This window comes from Pan paniscus, chromosome 17 (assembly GCF_029289425.2).
Source record: "Pan paniscus chromosome 17, NHGRI_mPanPan1-v2.0_pri, whole genome shotgun sequence".
In the NCBI taxonomy this organism is placed as follows: Eukaryota; Metazoa; Chordata; class Mammalia; order Primates; family Hominidae; genus Pan; species Pan paniscus.
In genome coordinates, this window is record NC_073266.2 from 49410171 (window position 1) to 49435307 (window position 25137).

At 42.4% G+C, this 25137-nt stretch overlaps 1 protein-coding gene across 4 annotated transcripts in view; it reads left to right on the plus strand.

The window, feature by feature from the left end:
• Nucleotides 1-25137, plus strand: part of RNF125 (ring finger protein 125) — a 54431-nt gene that overhangs the window by 14460 nt on the left and 14834 nt on the right. For all 4 annotated transcript variants that reach the window (XM_034943534.2, XM_055102640.1, XM_055102641.2 and 1 more), the window contains exons 2-4: nt 4255-4408; nt 8999-9093; nt 12474-12564. In XM_034943534.2, the coding sequence (XP_034799425.1) occupies nt 4255-4408; nt 8999-9093; nt 12474-12564 (340 nt within the window). The remainder of the gene's footprint in view (nt 1-4254; nt 4409-8998; nt 9094-12473; nt 12565-25137) is intronic.

Here is a 25137-nt window from a genome sequence, read left to right on the forward strand (position 1 = left end):
CAAAAAAAAAACAAAACAAAAAAACCCAAAACAAAACGAAAAAACCCAATGGAGTATTCATTTGCTACTCTGAACAAGAAAGTTTAGGGTGAGGGTTGACATTTCACATTTAGCATGTTGTTTAACATGAGCCGACCCTGACTTTCAGGGAGTGAAATGAAAATGGCAGAATTTGTCTGACAATACACAATGTAGAAATTGAACCACTGCTCTTTTGAGGAGCCCCATCTCAGTGGCATCACTGGAAAGTCCAGATTGCCTGACATGCTGGTAACCAATTATTGGGGGCCAGTCCCCAACAGGTGTGTGGGTTTAACGGAGTTAAGATTATGCTGAAGATGGAAAGGGAGAAGAGGACATAGGAACAAATTTGTTTTTCCATACCACAAGGCTGTTGTGCCAAGGTGTCTGTGTTTGTCAAAGTCAGGGAATCCCTTCTCCTGGGAGCCAAGAGGAAGCCTCTCAAAACTAGAAGGGAACACCAGCCTGGCCAACATGGTGAAACCCCTCCTCTAGTACTAAAAACACAAACATTTGCCAAACATGGTGGCACACGCATGTAATCCCAGCTGCTTGGGAGGCTGAGGCAGAATTGTTTGAACTCAGGAGGTGGAGGTTGCAGTGAGCTGAGATCATGCCATTGCACTCCAGCCTGGGCAACAAAGCAAGACTCCACCTCAAAAAAAAAAGTCTGGGCACAGTGGCTCATGCCTGTAATCCCAGCACTTTGGGAGGCCGAGGAGTGCGGATCACCTGAGGTCGAGAGTTTGAGACCAGCCTGACCAACATGGAGAAAACCCGTCTCTACTAAAATACAAAATTAGCTGGGCGTGGTGGCGCATGCCTGTAATCCCAGCTACTCAAGAGGCTGAAGCAGGAGAATCATTTGAACCTGGGAGGTGGAGGTCGCGGTGAGTCAAGATCTTGCCATTGCACTCCAGCCTGGGCAACAAGAGTGAAATTTCATCTCAAACAAACAAACAAACAAACAAAAAAGTAGAAGGGAAAGGTGTTTTCCCCACATCAATCCAGCTTCTAGACGTTCTATTAGTGACAGTGACTGATATCCCATCCCCAGAAAACAACAATGAAGTGTTCTGTGTGCTAACAACATACCTTTAAAAAAAAAAAAGAAAACCAAATTCTGCATTTTTATAAAACTTGATAAAAAATAGTATTTCAAACTGTACAGTCACCACAAGTACATAGTTATCACAGATGCACACACTTCACCTGGCACCTCCAGCACCTTGGCTTCCTGTGCCTGGTCTGTTTAGGCATCTGCATTCTCTGCAGGGTTATTCCCCTCCTTGCCACCATCAGTTCTTCCCTTTTTCTCTTTGGGTACCTTCTCTCCCTTCTTTGCAAGGGTCTCCTTAGACTTGGCTTTGGAGAAGCAAGTTTAACAGACAACCTCGCGGATCTTCTCTGTGGTTCATCCTTCACCTTGGCGTTATCTCCTTAGCATCCCGCTCAGTCTTTCTCTTGAGCAGGGCGGCAGCTGCAGCGGGACATAAGCCCTGGGTAAGGGATGCAACAGCGCATAGGTTATAGTCGGTCTGGGGGTTGTTCTTGCTGCTTCTTCACACTGTTCCTTTATGTGATCTTGCAGAAGCAACTTACCCTGTATGTGCCTTGGTTTCCTTATCTATAAATGGAAATAATGATCTTTCTTGGGAGTGTATTAAGGTTAAATGAATTAAGGTATATGGAAGTGTTTTTAAAAACTTTTGTAGAGAACCAGTGTATCAAGCTTGAAATTAGACATAAAAAATTACTGGCCGGGCACAGTGGCTCATGCCTGTAATCCCAGCATTTTGGGAGGCCGAGGCGGGCAGATCACTTGAGGTCAGGAGTTCAAGACCAGCCTGGCCAACATGGCGAAACACAGTCGCTACTAGAAGTAAAAAAAAATTAGCCGGGCATGGTGGTGCACACCCGCAATCCCAGCTACTTGGGAGGCTGAGGCAGGAGAATTGCTTGAACCTGAGAGACGGAGGTTGCAGTGAGCCGAGATTGTACCTGGACAACAGAGCGAAACTCCATCTCAAAAAAAAAAAAAAAATTACCATACAATAACAAAAATAGCTAAAAGGAAAGGGTAGGAACCAAGGCAGATATGGAGTTCTACGTAAAGGGAGAAAAGTTCCATCTGGTTGCTACTGAATCAGTCATTATGTCACTGTGTGCAGTGTTCAACTTCCAGAGACATGGTCTATACTTGACTTGGCTTGCCAGGTGCTCACGCCTTCAGCAGGAGTTGGTAGGCACCTTGACTGAGGTCCCACTGAGACTATATGTAATATAAGAGGTATTGTTCCTGAAGAGCAAGAGCAGGATGCTATTGCAAGAAAAAGGAGGAATGGATGCTGGACAGGTATAAACAACAAGTAGATGTCTCAATCACTGCACAAGTGAGCATCCTCTGTGTGCTTATAGTAATTTGATAACAGATGCAGAAGAGAATACTGTTACGAATCAGTCATGATCCAAGCCAAATTCAAACATAATAAGAAAAAAATAAAGAGTAAAAAAATCGGTAGTGACTAATATAATTAGGAGTTAAAGAGGAAAAGAAGAAGAAGAATTGTTTGGAAAATAACTGTGCCTGCCCATCACTAAAGTTTATCATCAGCAAGTATTTAAATACTACCCAGATGTCCATTAACAACAGAAGGGTAAATAAATTTGGGTGTATTCATACAATAGACTTCACAAAATTAGAATGGACAATCTCAACTATATACAACAATATAATGAATCTTTTGACCATAATATTGAGCTAAAGAAGACCAAGAATACATACCAAAGGGTTCCATTTATAGGAAGTACAGAAACAGGCAAAACTGATCTTTGTTATTAGAAGTCAATGATTAGCACCACCAAGGATGGTAAGCAGGGATGAGAAAGCTGCAGTCTATAGGCTGGTACAATGTTTGAAAAGTATAATTTTCATATGTTAAAATACATTTTAAAAAGTCAGTGATTACTTTGGAGGGGATAGAATTGTGTCTGGAGGCCAGGCACAGTGGCTCACGCCTGTAATCCCAGAACTTTGGGAGGCTGAGGCAGGTGGATCACCTGAGGTCAGGAGTTCGAGACCAGCCTGACCAACATGGTGAAACCCTGTCTCTACTAAAAACACAAAAAATTGGCCAGGCGTGGTGGTGGGTGCCAGTAATCCCAGCTACTTGGGAGGCTGAGTCAGGAGAATTGCTTGAACCCAGGAGGTGGAGGCTGCAGTGAGCTGAGATCGGGTCATTGCACTCCAGCCTGGGTGACAAGAGCAAGACTCCATCTCAAAAAAAAAAAAAAAAGAGAAGGAAACAAGAGGGGAAATTTTAGGGGCTGGCCATGCTGTTTTTGTTATAGGTACTGGTTATATGGATGTGTTCAGTTTTGAAATTTCATTCAACTATATGCTTATAAGAACTTTCCAGTATGTACAGTATACTTAAAATTTAAAAAGCCTACCTTTGGACATGTATTAATACTCCCAAATAGATATTATGTGCTGAGTAGTTTAAGAGGCATCAGGTCATGCTGATGTGTATAAATTACCTAAATGCTCATTTTTATTTCTATATTTATGGAGTCTTCAACAACTCCTATAAATAGGTCAGAATTTTCTGGAAATGTTGATTATGTTAAGATTTCATAATGAGCACCTTTAAATAAACCAGAGAACATATTTCTTGACCAGAAAGGAAGGAAGGAAGGAAAGGAAGGAAGGAAGAAGGGAGGGAGGGAAGGAGGGAGGGGAGAGGGAAGGGAGGGAGGGGAGAGGGGAGGGGAGGGAGGAAGGGAGGGAAGGAGAAAATGGTTTTATAGGGAATTATAATGTGTCTGGTATTTTTACTTCCTTGACTTCCTGCTATTTTCTTATGTGACACACAAAACCCCACAGAAGAAAGACATATTTTCTCAAGAAATTTGAGGTAAAATCCAATTTAGACATTCTTTAAAGTATCGTTTAAACTTAGCCTATAGGAAAGCTATTTCACCCACTTTGAATTCTTACTTTTCTTGAAATGTGTGAAAGTGCATGTGGTAAGAATGTGTGATTCTAAAGAAGTCTTGCTGGGAAGGTAAGCAATTCTCGGGAAGTGCAGGGTGCAAGTGGACCTGTAATTTGGTAGTATGGCTCATGGGGTACGAGGTGTCATTAAATTACAGTTTACACAAATGAATACATGGTGGTGGCTCCTTATAGCTTTCAAGGAAAGTGATGTATTTTTGGTCTGTTTGGGGTAGATTCTGCCGTTCCTGTATTGCTACCAGTCTAAAGAACAACAAGTGGACCTGTCCTTATTGCCGGGCATATCTTCCTTCAGAAGGAGTTCCAGCAACTGATGTAGCCAAAAGAATGAAATCAGAGTATAAGAACTGTGCTGAGTGTGACACCCTGGTATGTATGTGACCCCACCTATGTTCATGGTTACCAGCTTAAGTCCCTGCGAAAGTTATCATTTCACCTCTGCTTCTGACCCCATGGTACGCACCTTTTGTTTTGTTTTGTTTTTTTTTTTTTTGAGACAGGTTCTCGCTCTTTCACCCAGGTTGGAGTGCAGTGGTGCGATCTCGGCTTACTGCAACCTCCGCCTCCCGGGTTCAAGTGATTCTCCTGCCCGCAGCTTCCTGAGTAGCTGGGTCTACAGGCACGTGCCATCACGCCTGGCTAATTTTTTGTATTTTTAGTAGAGACACGGTTTCACTATGTTAGCCAGGATGGTCTCAATCTCCTGACCTCATTACCCTCCTGCCTCGGCCTCCCAAAGTGCTGGTGAGATGTGAGGCCAGCTGGACTTCCCGGGTAGAGTGGGGACTTGGGAAACCTTCCTGTCTTACAAGAGGATTGTAAAACACACCAATTAGCGCTCTGTAAAATGCACCAATCAGTGCTCTGTAAAACGCATCAATCAGTGCTCTGTAAAGTGCACCAATCAGCACTCTGTAAAACGCACCAATCAGCAGGATTCTGAAAGTAGCCAACCGCAGGGAGGATTGGAAAAAGTGCACTCTGATAGGACAGAAACGGAACATGGGCGGGGACGATAAGGGAATAAAAGCTGGCCACCCCCAGCTAGCAGTGACAACCGGCTTGGGTCCCCTTCCATGTTGTGGGAGCTTTGTCCTTTTGCTCTTCACAAGAAACCTTGCTACCACTCACTCTTTGGGTCCATGCCTTTTTTTTTTTTTTTTTTTTTTGAAACAGAGTCTTGCTCTGTCGCCCAGGCTGCAGTGTAGTGGCGCCATCTCGGCCCACTGCAAGCTCCGCCTCTCAGGTTCAAGTGATTCTAATGCCTCAGCCTCCCGAGTAGCTGGGACTACAGGCATGTGCCACAATGTCTGGCTAATTTTTTGTCTTTTTAGTAGAGAGAGGGTTTTGCTATGTTGGCCAGGCTGTTCTCAAACTCCTGGCTTCAAGTGATCTGCCCACCTTGGCCTCCAAAGTGCTGGGATTACAGGCGTAAGCCATCTCACCCAGCCTCCAATTTCATATATGTACATATATCATCTGCAGAAAACCCTGAACTTCTACCATCACCCGTAATTTGTCAAAGAAATGCTTTCATTGACCACCTCCATTTTCCCTTCTTCCCATTACTCCAGTGATCCTCTATGATATGTCCTCCAGTTCTGCTACTCTATTGCAGACCACTAATGAATAGCTTTATTATCAAACCCAGTGACATATTTCCACCTGTATTGATCTGGACTTTGCAGTATTTGTCTCTATCAAGCACACCTTGCCTGTTGCAGTTTTCAACTTGGGTACTATATCAGCTTCCCCAGATCATGTGAGGTCTTGAAAGTTATGTAGAAGATTCTAGATTTTATCTTAAATGCAATAGTAAGCCAGAGAAAGAGAGTAAGTTTTGGAGTGCCAAGATCGGGCTTATATCTTTATTTTTATTTTTATTTGAGACAGAGTCGCACTCTGTTGCCCAGGCTGGTGTGCAGTGGTGCGATCTCAGCTCACTGCAGCCTCCACCTCCTGGGTTCAAGCGATTTTCATGCCTTAGCCTCCCGAGTAGCTGGGATTACAGGGGCCCGACACCACGCCTGTCTAACTTTTGTATTTTCAGTAGAGACACAGTTTCACCATGTTGGCCAGTCTGGTCTTGAACTCCTGACCTCAGGCGATCTGCCCGCCTCGGACTCCCAAAGTGCTGGGATTACAGGCATGAGCCACCATGCCCAGCCCAGGCTTGTATCTTTAAGATATCACTCTAACATACACATAGAAAATGGTTTGGAGGCCAGGCGCAGTGGCTCATGCCTGTAATCCCAGCACTTTGGGAGCCCGAGGCGGGAGGATTGCTTGAGCTCAGGAGTTCAAGACCAACCTGGGAAGAGACCTTGTCTCTACTAAAATTCAAAAAAATTAGCTGGGGCATAGTGGTATATGCCTGTAGTCCTAGATACTCCAGAGGCTGAGTAGGAAGAGCGCTTGAGCCCAGGAGATCAAGGCTGCAGTAAACTATGATTGTGCCACTGCACTCCAGCCTGGGCAACATAGCAAGACTCTCTCAACAAAAAAGAGGAGCTGGGGAGAGGATCATGTTCATGTTCATGTTAGAGGGTGGTTTTAAAGGTAAATGATAAATATATATGTGATATATATAACTGATGATTGGCTTTTAACACAGTGTCTAGAATATAGTAAATGCTCAAAATTAATAGCTTTTTACATTCTTAATAATAGATTATTGCTTATTTTTACTTTGTCTTCACATAAAATTCATACACAAAATCAAACTCATTATATCGTTTAATCATCAATTCTTGATCCCACCTTGGTGTCTGTCAGAAACAAGAGGATTCTCTCAATTAACTTGTGTGGAAATCCTTTTTTCACCACCTCCCCCTCCCCCATTATCTGATTAATCACAAAGATTTTGATTTTTTTCTTTGAGATACTTTTTTTTTGAGATGGAGTCTCACTCTGTTGCCCAGGATGGAGTGCAGTGGTGCATGATCTTGGCTCACTGCAACCTCCACTTTGCACGTTCAAGAGATTCTCGTGCCTCAGCCTCCCGAGTAGCTGGGACTACAGGCATGCATCACTATGCCCGGCTAATTTTTGTATTTTAGTAGAGACGGGGTTTCACCATGTTGGCCAGGCTGGTCTTGAACTTCTGACTACAGGTGATCTGTCCACCTCGGCCTCCCAAAGTGCTAGGATTACAAGTATGAGCCACTGCGCCCAGCTTTGAGATACTTCTTATATTCTGTCTTTTCCTTTCTGTGTTATCCCTCTTTCTAGGAATGCTCCCCATTCCTTCTACGCACATTTTGCCCTCTCCCATGTTGCACTCTCTGTGTTCTTCAGAGTCCCGGCCAGATCTCCATTCCTTGAGGCCTGGCCTTAGTTTTCCAGTTCCCTATATCAAACAATTTCTTTCTTTTCTTTTTTTTTTTTTTTGAGATAGAGTCTTGCTCTGTCACCCAGGCTGTAGTGCAGTGGCACCATCTCAGCTCACTGCAACCTCCGCCTCCTGGGTTCAAGCAATTCTCCTGTCTCAGCCTCCCAAGTAGCTGGGACTATAGGTGCACACCACCGCGCCCGGCTAATTTTTGTATTTTTAGTAGAGAGGGGGTTTCCATATTGGTCAGGCTGGTCTCAAACTCCTGACCTCAGGTAATCCACCCACTTCAGCCTCCCAAAGTGCTGGAATTACAGGCGTGAGCTACCACGCCCAGCCCGTATATCAAACAATTTCTTATCTACTTGTCTAACATCCTTTTTTCTTCTGTTAGATTGTAAGCACCATTAGAACAGGCACAATGAATTGCATTTCTTCTGCCATTTTTTATAATGTTTCAAATAATCTTGTGTCTAGACTATGAATTGATCAATTCATTTGTCAGTAGATAGTCCACGGCTTGTTAATTTTCATGACTAATGCTTATCTTTGTTGAACAAAGAATACAAATAGAAATTTTTACTAGCAAAAGTCATAAAGACATGAGAGAACGCTAATGTGCAAAGTTGGATGTTACAGATTGTAAAATACATCTGTTTAAGACAGCTTATGCAGATCAATCCTAGTTTTTATATCTTTTAGGTGGATACTTGTAAAGCCAGGGTTTTGTTCTTACTTTTCACTTGCTTTTATTTTTGCCCTCTGTTAAACAATTATAACTGTTTCCTTGACATGGCAGATTTCATGTTTGAGGTTTAACTTCCGTAGCTTGGGCAAAATGAAGCAGAGTGGGTCGGCCACCTTACCACAGCTGTACAGAGCTTCCTTTAGCACAAGATCTTATCAGAGTTTCTAATGAAACATTTAATAGGATGTGTTATGTTAGCAACAGATCCCTCATGGTTAGGCTCTCTGAATGTATATGTGAAAGAACAAGGGCTTTTTATTCTGCATTGATAAAAATGGACTGCAAGAGCTGTCTTTTATGTTTGCTCTTAATGGGACCATTAAGTATACTGTGTATTGTGAATTCATGTAATACTGTTGGGTGTGTTATAAAACCATGGTATTTATATCTTTCCCTAAGGCACAGTGTTTCATTTAACTTACTATGGGCACCTCTAAAATGTATCCATTTCTTCTTATCTCTCCATTTCTTTTTTCTGTCTCTTTTTCCATCTTAGATTGTTTCTTCTCTCTTGTGCTCTTTTTCTTCACCCATTTTTTTCCCTTGCTTCCTTCTTTCTAAAACCTGTTTATGTAATGGCATGCAAAAGAAGTAAATTTGAGTTACCACACATCTATCTACTTTAAAAAATGTATATGCTTTTTAGAAGAACCAAATTCAAGAACTTAACAGTTGGGTCTTCTAAGTATTGGAGAATTTGAAAAATAGTAGTATTCTTGATAATGCCTTAATTTTTGGTGGTACTGGTGTTACGAATGCATCTATTTAGTCAGTTGATCCCACAGTATGACCTTACTTGAAAGTTAAAAGGCTGGATCGCATAAGCTTTCATTGAGCCCTTTTTTAACAGTGAGTTTATTTTGAATTTGTTTTTATGTAGGTTTGCCTCAGTGAAATGAGGGCACATATTCGGACTTGTCAGAAGTACATAGATAAGTATGGACCACTACAAGAACTCGAGGAGACAGCAGCAAGGTTTGTTTCAATACAATATAGTTTAATGCTCAAATTGATAATGTTTATAAAGAATTTAATGGATTGGAAACTTTAACATTCTTATGAAAATATTTACATATTTATGTTTATGTTCTTAACTATAATACCTGGTACTGGTAATCATTTGTTGATAGCAATCATTGTTAAGGAATTTTGCACTGTCTACTTTAAAAATTTCCAGGGGTAACCAACCACAGACTGGAGAGATTGGGGCAACTTCCTCAAACAAGTTTGTGTTAACACAGATCCAAAAATAGAATGCAGAACTGTTACATTTCTGCTAGGCTTTGTTTTCTAATAGATTCCTGAAGTAGATTGTGTTTGGGATTATCCATTTTCTATCACCACTGCTCATTTCACCAGCTCATTCCTTATCATTTTGCTTGTTTCTCTTTAGAATATAGACAGCAGCATCTCAGTATACAAGAGAACAGGCTGGGCAGGCATCCTGAATCCTTTGCCTTTTTGATGGGTAATCTCGTATGGGGGTAGGGGAAAGATGGAGGTAGCTGACAGATGTAATGGAGGATATTGATAGTATTTTATTCTTTAAAAAAAAAGAGAGAAAGAAACATTCGTGGGGTGTGGTGGCTCACACCTGCAATCCCAGCACTTTGGGAGGCTGAGACGGGCAGATCACTTGAGGTCAGGAGTTCAAGACCAGCCTGGGCAACATGGCAAAACCCCATCTCTACTAAAAATACAAAAATTAGCTGGGCGTGGTGGTGCACACCTGTAATCCCAGCTATTCTGGAGGCTGAGGCATGAGAATCACTTGAATCTGGGAGGCAGAGGTTGCAGTGAGCTGATATCTGGCCACTGCACTCCAGCCTGGGTGACAGAGCAAGACTCTGTCTCAAAAAAAAAAAGAAACACATCTAAGTCATTATTCTCCTGATGAGAAAGGTAATTTAGCTGCATCAGAGTAATTATAAAGTTTGTAATCTGCCCCTACTAACCAAATAAAGTGATCTGTGCTCTCTAGCAAAGATTGATGGCTTTCCAGCCATTAATCTGCCTATGGATTCATTTATCCAATATTGGTATTCTGTTTAATTTCTCTCTCCTGGAGAAAAATGTTAGCTCTGCTCATTTTTAGAAAATATACTCAAAATATAGCTTACATTTCTAAACCTAAAAGTCTAAACAATCACCTCATTCTTTATGTTTTACTAGAGATCGCCTTGCAAAAGTACCTATTATTATAGGATTAGCTTTATACCCTGACTTTATAAATTTCAAATGAGTATTTTAGCTATAAACAGAGTATGGATCCTGTTAGATTGACCACAATGACCAATAGGAAGGAAGGATTACCAATGGGTTGAGAAAGTGTATGGGTTTGATTGCAAGGTTGATGGCTTTTATGAAAATTTAAAAATATATGAAAGCTAATTTGAATCCCAATTTCTTTTACTCATTAGAATTAAATAGTAAAGAATTAAAATAATAGAAAATGGAGAGGGTTGTTGATTATTTTACAAGATATATTAATATTTTGATTTATGATAAAAATCTTTGCTTTACAGAAGAATTTACCACATAATTCAAATTTTAAAAATTCTTACACATAGAGTTTGTCCAGAGTACAAGTTTTGGGGGACAGGAAGTTACATCTGTAACAGAAAGTGAGCAAACAACTCCAAGATTCCGTATTGTCCCTAAGAACTTAAGGCAGTGTTGTCCAGTAGAAATATAATGGGTTTTTTTTTTTTTCTTTTCTTTTCTTTTCTTTTTGAGATGGAGTCTTGCTCTGTCACCCAGGCTGGAGTGCAGCGGCGCAATCTTGGCTCACTGCAACCTCTGCTGCCCGGGTTCAAGCGATTCTCCTGCCTCAGCCTCCTGAGTAGCTGGGATTACAGGCATGTGCCACCATGCCTGGCTAATTTTTGTGTTTTTAGTAGAGACAGGGTTTCAGCATCTTGGCCAGGCTGGTCTTGAACTCCTGACCTCGTGATCCACCCGTCTTGGCCTCCCAAAGTGCTGGGATTACAGGCCTGAGCCACTGCTCCCAGCCTAGAAATATAATGTTAATCACATGTAATTCAAAATTTTCTAGTAGCGACATTTAAACAAATAAGAAGATAAAGTTTAAATTGCCTTTCAATATATTTTATCTAACCTAATATTGCCAAAATATTATCATCTGAATGTGTAATCAGTATAAAAATTATCAAGATATTTTACATTCTTTTTTCTTTTTACATTAAGCCCTCAAAATTCAGTGTGTATCTTATACATCCAGCAAATCTGAATTTTTTTATTTTTTTTGAGATAGAGTTTCACGCCTGTTGCCCAGGCTGGAGTGCAATGGTGCGATACCAGCTCACTGCACTTCTCTTTAGGAGAGAAGTGCAATCTGAGCATGCATTAACTGAGAAACTGAGTATTGCAGCACCCAGCTGTCCTTGGATTACCTTTTTCTTCCTCCCTTTCCGAATTCACATAACATTTAGATGGGGTGTTATTTGTTTTCCAACTTCACTAGCATATAACTATGTGCATCAGCCTATATTGTTAGTTTCCAGTGAAGAAGGAAAAGTGACCTGCAGTCCGGGCGAGGTGGCTCACACCCGAAATCTCAGCACTTTGGGAGGTCAAGGCGGGTGGATTGCTTGAGCTCAGGAGTTTGAGACCAGCTTGGGCAACATGGTGAAACTCCTACCTCTATTAAAAATACAAAAAATTAGCATGGTGGCATGTGCCTGTGGTCTGAGCTACTCGGGAGGCTGAGACAGGAGGATCATTTGAGCCCAGGAAGTGGAGGTTGCGGTGAGCCAAGATTGCACCACTGCACTCCAGCCTGGGTAACAGAGCGAGACTCCCTCTCCAAAAAAAAAAAAAAGAAAGAAAGACAGAAAAAGAAAAGTGACCTGCAGCTACCTTATTAAATCCTTATGTACACTTAGGAATATTTGTCGCTTATCTGTGCTGTCCAAGATGTGTCCACTGGGCACTTGAAATGTGGCTAGTCCAAATTCAGATATGTGACCAGGTGTGGTGGCTCACGCCTGTAATCCCAGCACTTTGGGAGGCCGAGGTGGGTGGATCACCTTAAGTCAGGAGTTTGAGACCATCCTGGCCAACATGGTGAAACCCCATCTCTACTAAAAATACAAAGATTAGCCTGGTGTGGTTGTGGGGGCTTGTAATCCCTGCCACTTGGGAGGCTGAGGCAGGAGGATCCCTTGAACCCGGGAGGTGGGGAGGTTGCATTGAGCTGAAATCATGCCACTGCACTCCAGCCTGGGCCACAGAGCAAGACTCTTGTCTCAAAAAAAAAAAAAAAAGAAAAAAAAAGTGACTACTATCTAGTTGCCAACCATTTTAATATTATTTGTATTCTGTGCTATTTCCAGGTGTGTATGTCCCTTTTGTCAGAGGGAACTGGATGAAGACAGCTTGCTGGATCATTGTATTACTCATCACAGATCGGAACGGAGGCCTGTGGTAAGGATTTTTGTTACATGTATTACAGCAATGTCTGAATTCAGGACACATTAGGAAAGCCATTTAATAGATTTATATTTATAGATACCTTATAAAGGATAATGATTTAAGTTAAGGTTATGGTAACTATGTGACTGTTTACAATGTGTGAAAGTGTTCAGTTGAAACTGATAAGAACGACTAATGTGTAATCACTCATTTATGAAATTACACATTATCTCTAACAGGTAATCATGGGCATAATCAACTAAAATGATCCAAAATGCACAGTTAAGATCTAAGTTTACCAGCTGGGCCAATATGGTGAAACCCCATCTCTACTAAAAATACAAAAACTAGCTGGGTACATTGGCGGGCGTGTGTAATCCCAGCTACTAGGGAGGCTGAGGCAGAAGAATCGCATGAACCTGGGAGGCAGAGGTTGCAGTGAGCCGAGATGGAGCCACTGTACTCCAGCCTGGGCAACAGAGCAAGACTGTCTCAAAAAAAAAAAAAAAAAAAAAAAGAGAAAGAGAGATCTAAGTTTAGTACACTAACCATGGTTATAGCCATGTTTAGAACATTTAAAAATAATGCAAATAAGGCTGGGCGTGGTGGCTCACACCTGTAATCCCAGCACTTTGGGAGGCCGAGGCAAGCAGATCACGAGGTCAGGAGATTGAGACCATCCTGGCTAACACGGTGAAACCCTGTCTCTACTAAAAAAATAAAAAAATTAGCCAGGCGTGGTGGTGGGCGCCTGTAGTCCCAGCTACTCAGGAGGCTGAGGCAGGAGAATGGTGTGAACCCGGGAGGCGGAGCTTGCAGTGAGCCAAGATCGTGCCACTGCACTCCAGCCTGGGCGACAGAACGAGACTCTGTCTCAAAAAAAAAAAAAAAAAAAATGCAAATAGTGTTATTATGACACTACACTAGAAACAAAAAGTAGTCATTCATCTTCATTAATGTGTCGTTTTATTCATGGTTAATATTTATCCATATGTTTGTATGGTAAATGTACATATTGCTCATTATTTCCTATATTCATTGTGAATGATGCTTTTTTCTTTTCAGCCTTGGCGTTTTAGTTCTTCTTTGTAGAGTGGCTTTTATAATTTTCATTTTTGTATAGTTGTGAGGTAAGGCAGAGTGGATACATCATTGTTTACTTAAGCTATTTTATTTTTATTTTTTTGAGACAGGCCATAGTACAGTGGCGCCATCTCGGCTCACTGCAACCTTGACCTCCCAGGTTCAAGCGATCCTCCTGCCTCAGCCCCTCAAATAGATGGGACTGTGGGCACGTGCCACTACACCTGCCTAATTTTTTGTTGTTGTTGTTGTTGTTTTTAGACGTGCTCTGTCGCCAGGCTGGAGTGCAGTGGCGTGATCTTGGCTCACTGCAACCTCCGCCTCCCAGGTTCAAGCCATTCCCCTGCCTCAGCCTCCTGAGTAGCTGGGACTACAGGCGTGCGCCACCATGCCCGGCTAATTTTTTGTATTTTTTTGATAGAGACAGGGTTTCACCATGTTGGCCAGGATGGTCTCGATCTTCTGACCTTGTGGTTCGCCCACGTCGGCCTCCCAAAGGCTGGGATTACAGGTGTGAGCCACCGCGCCTGGCCTGGATTGTTAACCAGTTTTTAGAATTTGAGTTCATATTCTTGTATGCTTAAACTTTTCCTTATATTGGAATTTTTCTAAGAGGAAATTCCTTACATTATTATTTCTGCAATTAATAATGCAGACTTTTTATTAGCTCTTGAAATGTACTTTTAAAGTGCTTTCCAAAAAGTCTGAGTCAATTTATATTTGTGTCAGCAATGTATGAGTAAACCACTTTTACCTTAATCTGACCATAATTGGGAACATTTACTTTTAATTTACCCTGGCTCAACAAATATAAAATGATACTTTGAAGATTATTTTATGTAGTATGTAGTTTTATGTAATATATACACAAATGTGTGTGTGGTGTTTTCTCATATGAGTTTTTAGGGGTTTTTTAGTTTTAGGGTTTTTTCCATAAAATCCTTTCAGAAAGTGGATGAAATTAAAACATAAATATATTAGACAGGTAGGTAGATAGATAATGGATAGAAATAAAGATGATAGAGAATAAAGAGAAAGATACAGCCAGGTACAGTGGCTCACACCTGTAATCCAGGACTTTGGGAGGCCAAGTGGGCAGATTACTTGAGGCCAAGAGTTCGAGACCAGCCTGGCCAACACGGTGAAACCCCGTCTCTACTACTAAAAATACAAAAATTAGCAAGGCATGGTGGCATGCGCCTTCAGTCCCAGCTACTCGGGAGGCTGAGGTGGGAGGATTGCTTGAGCCTGGAAGGACGGAGGTTGAAGTGAACTGAGATCGTGCCACTGCACTCCAGCCTGGGTGATAAAACAAGAACCTGTCTCAGGCCGGGTGCAGTGGCTCATGCCTATAATCCCAGCACTTTGGGAGGCTGAGGCGGATGGATCACCTAAGGTCAGGAGTTCAAGACCAGCCTGACCAACATGGTGAAACCCTGTCTCTACTAAAAATACAAAAAAAAAAAAAAAAAATTAGCCGGGTGTGGTGGGGGTCACCTGTAATCCCAGCTACTCGGGAGGCTGAGGCAGGAGAATCACTTGAACCTGGGAGACGGAGGTTGCAGTGAGCTGAGATCACGCCATTGCACTCCAGCATGGGCAACAAAAGCGAAACTCTATCTCAAAAAACAAACAAAAAAACCCAAAAAAACCTGTCTCAAAAAAAAAGAGAGAAAATCCTCACAGCAATCCTATGAGATAGGCTTGATGATTATCCCCATTTTAAAAATGATAAACTGAGGCTCAGAGAGGTTAAGTCAATCATACAAGGTCACACAGCTGGTAAGTAACAAAGACAGAATTTGAATACAGTGATCTAGCTCCAGGGCTGTGTGGGAAACCCCTGTGGTCTATAGCAAGTTCAAGAGAAAAGCATGCAGAGATATTTGTTATTGATCTTAATGGCCTAGGGAGTTGGCAATTGGAATGGCTAAGTAGGAGCTTGTTAGGTGTTGAGGGAGCAGAGCCGATGGTCACGGGCTTTTCCTGCTCAAGCTGCTCTGTAGGAGGAACTGGGCTAGGGAGTTGTTTCACAATAGGTCCCTGGGGAGCTAGAGGAAGTTAGAAGGAAGCATAAGGATGGAATGATAGTGACTACTATCACTGAGTTTACTGAGTTATAAGTATTTTCTTGTCTCCTAGCAACTCTGTGAAGAAGGTTGAACCCTGACCATTAGTACCCAGGGTGCTGCTTTGGCTGGAAGAATGCCAGGCCCTCTGGACTGTGGTCCTAGGCTGCATCTAAGCAGCAGTCTGGGGCAGGCCGTGTACTGGTCAGTTCCGTGGTACTGTGTACCTGCTCCAGCAGAAATCCAGTCCACATGCTGCTCAGTTTGGCCCAAATTGAAGGTGGCCCATGAAGCTAGGTCCTCCATGATTTTACAGGTCTTCAGGGTCATTGAAGACAGCTGACCTAAGCAGGGAAACAAACTAGGAATGGTGGAATCAGATTGCCTGTGGGATTTTGTAGTTAAATCCTAGGCTTTAAAGGGGATAGGCTTGGTTCTAATCCCAGGAAGTCTATGAAATTCTGTCACTGTTTCATCATTTGTAAAATGGGGATGGTGATGACATTCATGCCTTTTTCACAAGTAGTAAATGAATCAGGCATATAATAAAGTAAGCACTCTGTCTCCTGGTGTTCACTCCATTAATAGAAGAGGGTGGTGGTGATAGTGGAGGTTCACTACACTTTTTCAATTCTATAAAATCAGGCCTAGAGCAGATTTCTTACAGGAAGTGATGTCCTCTCACAGAGAACCCACATGGGGTGGTGGTGTGAGTCGGGGGGGTGGCGGGGAGGAGGAGGATGGGGAAGTGAAGTGGTAAAATCTCACCACAAAGACCAGGATGCTATCATGGCCTTGAAGCAGGAGCAGATTGTTCAGAAATCCAAGGTTCTGTAATACCCTAGGGCTGTCTAGAGGTGGTAATTGGAACACAAGACCTTCAGGTGTCCTGTGTTAGTGTTTCACTCTTGAGCAGAAGCTCAAGAGCATGTCACTCTGAAGGATCTAGAGCCATTAGAAGTCATGATTTACCCCATGGTTAGGAAAAGGCAGGGGACAGATATGTGGTATAGCTGGGGTTCACGTGCTTAGGGATCCCTAATGGGGACATGTGGGTGAAAACACACTGAGGGAAGTCCTGGGCAAGGAGGGCTGGGTCCAATGCTGATTCTGGATGGGTGTGGAAGTTAACCAGGAATTATTGCTTTAAAGGACTGGATTACAGGTTTTGCAAGCAGATAAGATCAGTGACATCATCTGACTTACCTCACATAAGAGGTTTCCTGGCAGTTAGAGATTTCCTGGGTAAATGATTCTTCTGACTTCCAAAAATAATTAGATAACTCAGAGATCAAACCACAAGATAACCATCTTTTCTTTCTGAGCTGCTCAAGAATGATAAAATGTTTGTTAAAAACATCAGGGGATTTTGACTTTTCTTATATGCATCCTTAAGAGCCAATAGCTCCTTTTTGTCAAGCAGTAATTATATTGTTATATTCTGCCATTTTTTAAAATTTGGAGACAGGGTCTCGCTCTATCACCCAGGCCGGACTGCAGTGGTGCAGTAATAGCTCACTGTAACCTTGAACTCCTGGGTTCAAGTGATCCTTACCTCAGCTTCCTGAGTAGCTGGAACTACAGGTGTGCACCTTCACAACTGGATAATTCTTTAATTATTATTTTTTTATTTTTTATTTTTGGTAAAGATGAGATCTTGCTATGTTGCCCAGGCTGGTCTCAAATTCCTGGCTTCGAGCTATCCTCCCACCTTGGCTTCTGAAAGCATTGAGTTTACAGGCATGAGCCACTAAGCTCGGTCATTTATTTTTTTAAATAATAATTCCATCTCTGGAATATTAGACTCAAAGGAAGCAGGTGACACAAACAGCATGCTTTAGACTGAATTATGAGACCACTTTTTTTCTTTTTCCTTAAATGTAGATAACATTAATGAGACCACTTTTGAGAGAAATGTATTTTATTCTGTAAAGGGAAGATGTTTTAGCAAGAACCTTGCCCTCCAGCTAGTCTCTCTGTCTAGAGTGCTTTTTTTTTTTTTTTTTTGAAGAGACGGTGTTTCATCATCATGTTGCCCAGGCTGAGTCTCGAACTTGTGAGCTCAAGCGATCTGCTCTCCTCGGCCCCCCAAAGTGCTGGGATTACAGGCATGAGCCACTGCGCCCGGCCTCAAAGTTCTCTTTCTGTCACTGGTTGGCTCTTACTCATCCTTTGGAGCTTAGCTTAAATTTTACTTCCTCAAGGAAGCCCTCCCTGATACTCATTAATTTCAGCTTTTGCTTTTCTCCCCTCTACTTTTCAGTATTTACCACAACTTATAATTGCATATTCATTTCATGTCTGTCTCTCCCTCTAATTTATTAGGCTTATGGAGTCATGGGACCTAAGTCTTTCGTTTAACACTGCATGCCCAGTTCTTTGCAGAGTGCCTAGAACATAGCAGGATGTAGTGATGTGGAAAAAAGATAGTAAAGAAAGACAGGCTGGGCGCGGTGGCTCACATGTGTAATCCCAGCACTTTGGGAGGCCAAGGCAGGTGGATCACCTGAGGTCAGGAGTTCGAGACTAGCCTGGCCAACATGGCAAAACCCCGTCTCTACTAAAAATGCAAAAATTAGCTGGGCATGTTGGCAGGAGCCTGTAATCTCAGCTACTCAGGAGGCTGAGGCAGGAATCGCTTGAACCCAGGAAGCGGAGGTTGCAGTGAGCCAAAATCATGCCATTGCACTCCAGCCTGGGCGACAAGAGCAAGACTCAGTCTTAAAAAAAAAAAAAAAAAAAAAAAGGCATGATTCCATTCACCCTGATTCAGGGGTTCCAGTGAGTTCTATATTTTCTTTCTTTTTTTTTTTTTGTTTGAGATAGAGTCTTGCTCTGTTGCCAGGCTGGAGTGTAGTGGTGTGATCTCACTGCAACCTCTGACTCCCTGGTTCAAGCAATTCTCCTGCCTCAGCCTCCCGAGTAGCTGGGATTACAGGCATGCACCACTGCACCCAGCTAATTTTTGCATTTTTAGTAGAGTTGGGGTTTCACCATGTTGGCCAGGATGGTCTCGATCTCCTGACCTTGTGATCTGCCCACCTCAGCCTCCCAGAGTGCTGGGATTACAGGCGTGAGCCACCACGTCCAGCCTGAGTTCTATATTTTCAATGTTACCCTGGGGGCTCATTCCTTAAGGAAGGGACAGGACTTTTGGTTTGAAGTGTAAACTGTGATGATTACATCCTGGGCTACCCCTCTCCATAGCAGTTAATTTCCGTGAGTACTTAGAATATCTGTGACTTGATGTGACAGTGGAGATCTATGTGGTAATAATTCTGGAAGGAAAAAAAAATCTCCAATAGATTTGCTTTCAGTGGCCGGGTGTGGTGGCTCGTGCCTGTAATCCCAGCACTTTGGGAGGCTGAGGTGGGCAGATCACAAGGTCAGGAGTTCAAGACCAGCCTGGCCAATATGGTGAAACCCCATCTCTACTAAATATACAAAAATTAGCCAGGCACGGTGGCGCGCGCCTGTAGTCCCGGCTGCTCAGGAGGCTGAGGCAGGAGAATCGTTTGAACCTGGGAGGTGGAGGTTGCAGTGAGTCAAGATCGTGCCACTGCACTCTAGCCTGGGTGACAGAGCGAGACTCCATCTCAAAAAAAAAAAAAATTAGGTATGCAGTCTTGTACCTTGATTTTAATTACATAGGTGCCTGTGAATATTTTCAGTGCATGTTCCTTTTTTCTTCTTTGGGTATTGGATTGAGTAACCTTTAATTACCTCCTCAAATGGCACTTGTCATCACATGGGAAGTGTTCTATAATCAGCTGAGTTGCTGTGGAGGTTAATCTAAGCCACAGATAGAGCGGAGTGTCCATTATCATAGATATTCTGAAGGATCGAATCCTTTGCATCTTGGAATGGCTGTAACATGAGTGCACTGTCATCCAGCTCTTTTACACTTGTACTCCTAGAGTCATCTTCTGACTTCAGGAGAACTTGATAGAACATGCTGTTCACTAAGGATCATTGATATTAGATTGCATACATAGTACTTGGCAACTGAAATCCCTCAACAGTAAAATATGGTGTTCTTGCATATATGCTATTAGAACTTAAGAAAAGGGTACCAGAAAAAAATTAAGTTCTGACACACTTATTTTCTATTAAATATTAAATCAGTCATGCACAGACTTTAGAAATGGAATTCAAGTTTTATAGTAGAAAATAGATGTCATTGGCTGGGCGTGGTGGCTCATGCCTGTAATCCCAGCCCTTTGGGAGGCCGAGGCAGGGAGATCACCTGAGGTCGGGAGTTCGAGACCAGCCTGACCAACATGGAGAAACCCTGTTTCTACTAAAAATACAAAATTAGCCGGGCATGGTGGTACATACCTGTAATCCCAGCTACTTGGGAGACTGAGGCAGGAGAATCGCTTGAACCAGGAGGTGGAGGTTGTAGTGAGCCGAGATTGTGCCATTGCACTCCAGCCTGGGCAACAAGAGTGAAACTCTGTCTCAAACAAAAAAAAAGAAAGAACATATATGTCATTCACAGTGAGGGCTGTCAGACCTGCACTGAGTATGATATTATTTTAGGGATTCCCTATAACAATACAAAAATGGGGAAAAACTATCAACTTTAGGCCAACTCTTCAGGCATAGTGGCTCACACCTGTAATCCCAGCACTTTGGAAGGCTAAAGCAGGCAGATCACTTGTGGTCAGGAGGTCAGGAGTTCGAGACCAGCCTGGCCAACATGGTAAAATCCCATCTCTAGAAAAAAATTTTAAAAATTAGCCAGGCACATTGGTGTGTGCCTCTAGGAGGCAGGAGGATTGCTTGAGCGCGGGAGGTAGAGGCTGCAGTGAGCAGAGATCGCATCATTGCACTCCAGCCTGGGTGATGGGAGTAAAACCCTGTTTTTAAAAAAAAAATAGGAGAACTGGAAAGCCGACTACCCTGTTGGTTATGATCTGTCAGTAATATTGCCTTTATTCTTAATGGGATAAGGGAGGGGTGTCTTATTGAAAACCCTGGTAAGGACCAGTTCAGAAAGACTAGGCGGGGAGACAGGATATTTGACTCCATGTATCCATGAAGCAGTATCAACTCCATTTCTGTGGCTTTGGTGTTTGGTGTGAGAAACTTTAGGAAATGTATCCTAATAGACCTATGTTAGATGCTCTCACCTATGATTCTGATGATCAAAGCTCATATGATCCTGTGAAGATATTCGTACTTTTTTTTTTTTTTTGAGACAGAGTTTCACTCTTGTCGCCCAGGCTGGAGCGCAATGGCGTAGTCTCGGCTCGGAGCAACCTCCACCTCCTGGGTTCAAATGATTCTCCTGCCTCAGCCTCCCAAGTAGCTGGGATTACAGGCGTGCGCCACCATGCCGGCTAATTTTTGTATTTTTAGTAGAAACGTGGTTTCACCATGTTGACCAAGTTGGTCTCGAACTCCTGACCTCAGGTGTTCCTCCCGCTGTGGCCTCCCAAAGTGCCGCGATTACCGGCATGAGCCACCGCATCTGCCCTGTACATTTTATGTATTCTCAGAAGCCCTTACATTGGTGATTCCTAATATTTTCTCTGTCCCATCACATCTAAAAAATATAATACTGAACAAAATCATTCTTATTTTTCCATAAGTAATAGTGATGCATGAGAGTGGTGAGAACTCCTCTGGGGAGAAAATGTGGTTGTATCAGAATTTAGGGAAGGAAGGTTATATCATTGAAAAAGAATTCTCATCTGATTCTGTGTATCAACTATTCTTCTTCCATTTCTGACCTGCCCAAGTGCTCTGTTATAGGAACTGATGTGAAGTGGAAGACATTTGGAAAAAACAAAAGGCTAGCAAAAATCCGTCAGAAGAGAAAGAAAAGTACTAGAAATCTTTTTCCCAAAAAGGAATTCTTTATTCATGAGGTGTCTACTGTGTGTCAAGTTATGCTAGGTCTAGGCATAAGGAAATAAGATAAATATGATTTGTTCTTGCCCTAGGATCCTTTATTCCAAGGAAGAAGAAAATTTGAATAAAATATATATTATCTAATCTGCAAAGTATATATTTTATTCCTACTTTAGATATGAAAAATTGAATTTGAGCTTCTATTATGTGCCAAATCCTATGCAAGCTAACATAGCAAGAATTTAGGCCAGCTGCAGTGGCTTACACCTGTAATCCCAGCACTTTGGGAGGCCGAGCTGGGGGGATTGTTTGACCCCATGAGTTCAAGGCCAGCCTGGGCAACAGAGCAAGACCCTGTCTCTACAACAACAACAACAAAATTAGCTGGACCTGGTGGTGCACACCTGTAATCCCAGCTACTAGGGAGGCTGAGGTGGGAGGATCCCTTAAGCCCAGGAGTTTGAGGCTGCAGTGAGCTATGATGGCACCGCTGCACTCCAGCCTGGGCAACAAAAGGAGACCATGTCTCTAAAAAAAAAAAAAAGAAATTAGACCAAGTTATTCTTATTTAGTTTTTCCTGTTCCAACATCTTGCTCCCTGTATTCATTCTCACACTGCTATAAAGAACTGCCCAAGACTGGGTAATTTAGAAAGGAAGGAGGTTTAATTGACTCACAGTTGCACATGGCTGGGGTGGCCTCAGGAATTATGGCAGAAGGCAAATGGGAAGCAAGGCACCTTTTTCACACGCAGGAGAGAGAATGAACGCAGGAGGAACTACCACACACTTATAAGACCATCAGATCTTGTGAGAACTCATTTTTATGAGAACAGCATGGGGGAAACTGCCCCCATGATTCAGTTACCTACACCTGGTCTCTCCCTTGACACTTGGAGATTGTGGGGATTATTAAGAGACCATTTAGGCCAGGTGTGGTGGCTCATGCCTGTAATCCCAGCACTTTGGGAGGCCAAGGCGGGTGGATCACCTGAGGTGGGTAGTTTGAGACCAGCCTGACCAACATGGAGAAATCCGTCTCTACTAAAAATACAAAATTAGCTGGGTGTGGTGGCGCATGCCTGTAATCCCAGCTTCTCGGGAGGCTGAGGCAGGAGAATCGCTTGAACCTGGGAGGCGGAGGTTGCAGTGAGCCGAGATCATGCCATTGCACTCCAGCCTGGGTAACAAGAGTGAAACTCCATCTCAAAAAAAAGAAAAAAGAAAAAAGAACATTTAAAAATTAAAAAAAATTTAAACCCTAATTTTAAGAAACTTAAGAAATCCATTATTATTTCCGGCTGCCTTTATAAAAGACACTTTTTTTTTTAACATCATATAGGACTTTTTTTTTCCTGGAATTTGCAAGGATTCTTACTCTCTTCAGTATTCCTGAAAATGAAAGTAAGTGGCTCACGTAGGAAGAAGGAGAGATTTCGTAGACTTTCTGTAAAGTGAACAGACTTCAGGTACTGACTCCTCGTAAATCTAGACTGTTCTAAAATTGCCCTACAAAGCTCTGAGAAAATGACTCACATGAATAAAGAGGAAAAGGACTGGCCTGGCGTGGTGGCTCCCGACTGTAATCCCAGCACTTTGGGAGGCTGAGGCGGGCAGATCACCTGAGGTCAGGAGTTCGAGACCAGCCTGACCAACATAGAGAAACCACCCCCCATGTCTACTAAAAATACAAAATTAGCTGGGCATGGTGGTCCATGCCTGTAATCCCAGCTACTCGGGAGGCTGAGGCAGGAGAATCACTTGAACCCAGGAGGCAGAGATTGCGTTGCAGTGAGCCGAGATCACGCCGTTGCACTCTAGCCTGGGCAAAAAGAGCAAAACTCTGTCTCAAAAAAAAAAAGACAATTTTAGAAAAAAAGATAATAACATTAAACAATAAAAAAGATAAGAGCAAAACTCCATCTCAAAAAAAATTTTAAAAAAAAGAGCAAAAGGAGTGGGAAGTTTTTCTAATTCTCATGGATTACAGTAGGAGAATGAGAACAGGTGCAAAAGAAACTCAATGCCCTTGGCTTTATGCCAACAATGATTTTTTTACACAGCAAAAAATTACAAACCTTCTTCCTTACCTCTCTTCCTCAAGCTTATACATAATAGACATACAGCAGCATTTCTATTTCTACATTATACTTGGGCTGTTTATAGTATTGAGCTAATAAAGATTTTTACATAGTCGTAGAGAAAAGGGTCCTCAGAGGTGATCTAATGTAGCCTCCCTCTCAAGGTGATAAGTAACTTACTGTATGAGTGCTTGAAGTTTTCCAGAATGGTAACCCAGTTATTACAAGGATTTTGTTTCTACACTTTTCAACATCTTAATTTCCCTTCTGTGTCTATTGCAGTTTATTGATGTTTTCCTTACCCAGCACTTAAAATAGAACACAGCACTCCAAGAATGGTCAGTGAATGCAGAACAGAGGAAACAACCATTATTCTAGATAATTGAATGTTATCCATACAGCACTGTACTAGCTTTTTTATGATTGAGTCATATTTCCGGCCTAATTATGATTCTCAGTAAAATAGAACCCCAAATGACTTTTTTTTTTTTTTTTTTTTTCTGAGACGGAGTTTCGCTGTTGTTGCCTAGGCTGGAGTGTAGTGGCGCGATCTTGGCTCACTGCAACCTCTGCCTCCCGGGTTTAAGCGATTCTCCTGCCTCAGCCTCCTGAGTAGCTGGGATTATAGGGGCATGCCTCCATACCTGGCTAATTTTTATATTTTCAGTAGAGACGGAGTTTCTCCATGTTGGTCAGGCTGGTCTCAAACTCCTTACCTCAGGTGATCTGCCCACCTTGGCCTCCCAAAATGCTGGGATTACAGGCATGAGCTACTGCACCTGGTCCAAATGACTTTTTTTTTATAGGTACTGGAGTTAAGAAAGGTGTTCTCCATTACAGCCTAGGTATTAGATTTAGAATTTCTCATTTGTTCGCCTACTATTTTATCTTGTTTCTCTGAAAGAAATTATATTGTCTTTAAGGCAGTGGTTCTCAAACTTTATCATGCATGAGAATCATCTACAAGACCTGTTTAAACATAGATTGCTGGCCTCTGCCCCTAGAGTGTCTGATAAAATAGGTCTGAGCTAGGGCCTGAAAATTTGCATTTCTAAGAAGTTACCAGATGGTGGCAATGCTGCTGGTCTGAGGACCCCACGCTGAGAACCATTGCTTCCTTTAAAGTGCTGAAGTGGCCAGGCACCGTGGCTTATGCCAGTAGTCCCAGCATTTTATGAGGCCAAAGTGGGAGGGTCACTTAAAGCCAGGAGTTTGTGGTTACAGTGAGCCATGATCATACCATTGCACTCCAGCCTGGGTGACAGAGTGAGACCCCATCTCTAAAAAAAAAAAAAAAAAAAATTAAAGGGCAAGTGAGAAGTATGACCATATATGTACTTTCAATTTTTGTGGATGCATAGTAGGTGTATATATTTATGGGGCACATGAAATACTTTGATACAGACATGCAGCATGTAATAATCACATCAGGGTAAATGGCATACCCACCACCTTAAGCATTTATCCTTTCTTTGTGTTACAAACAATTCAATT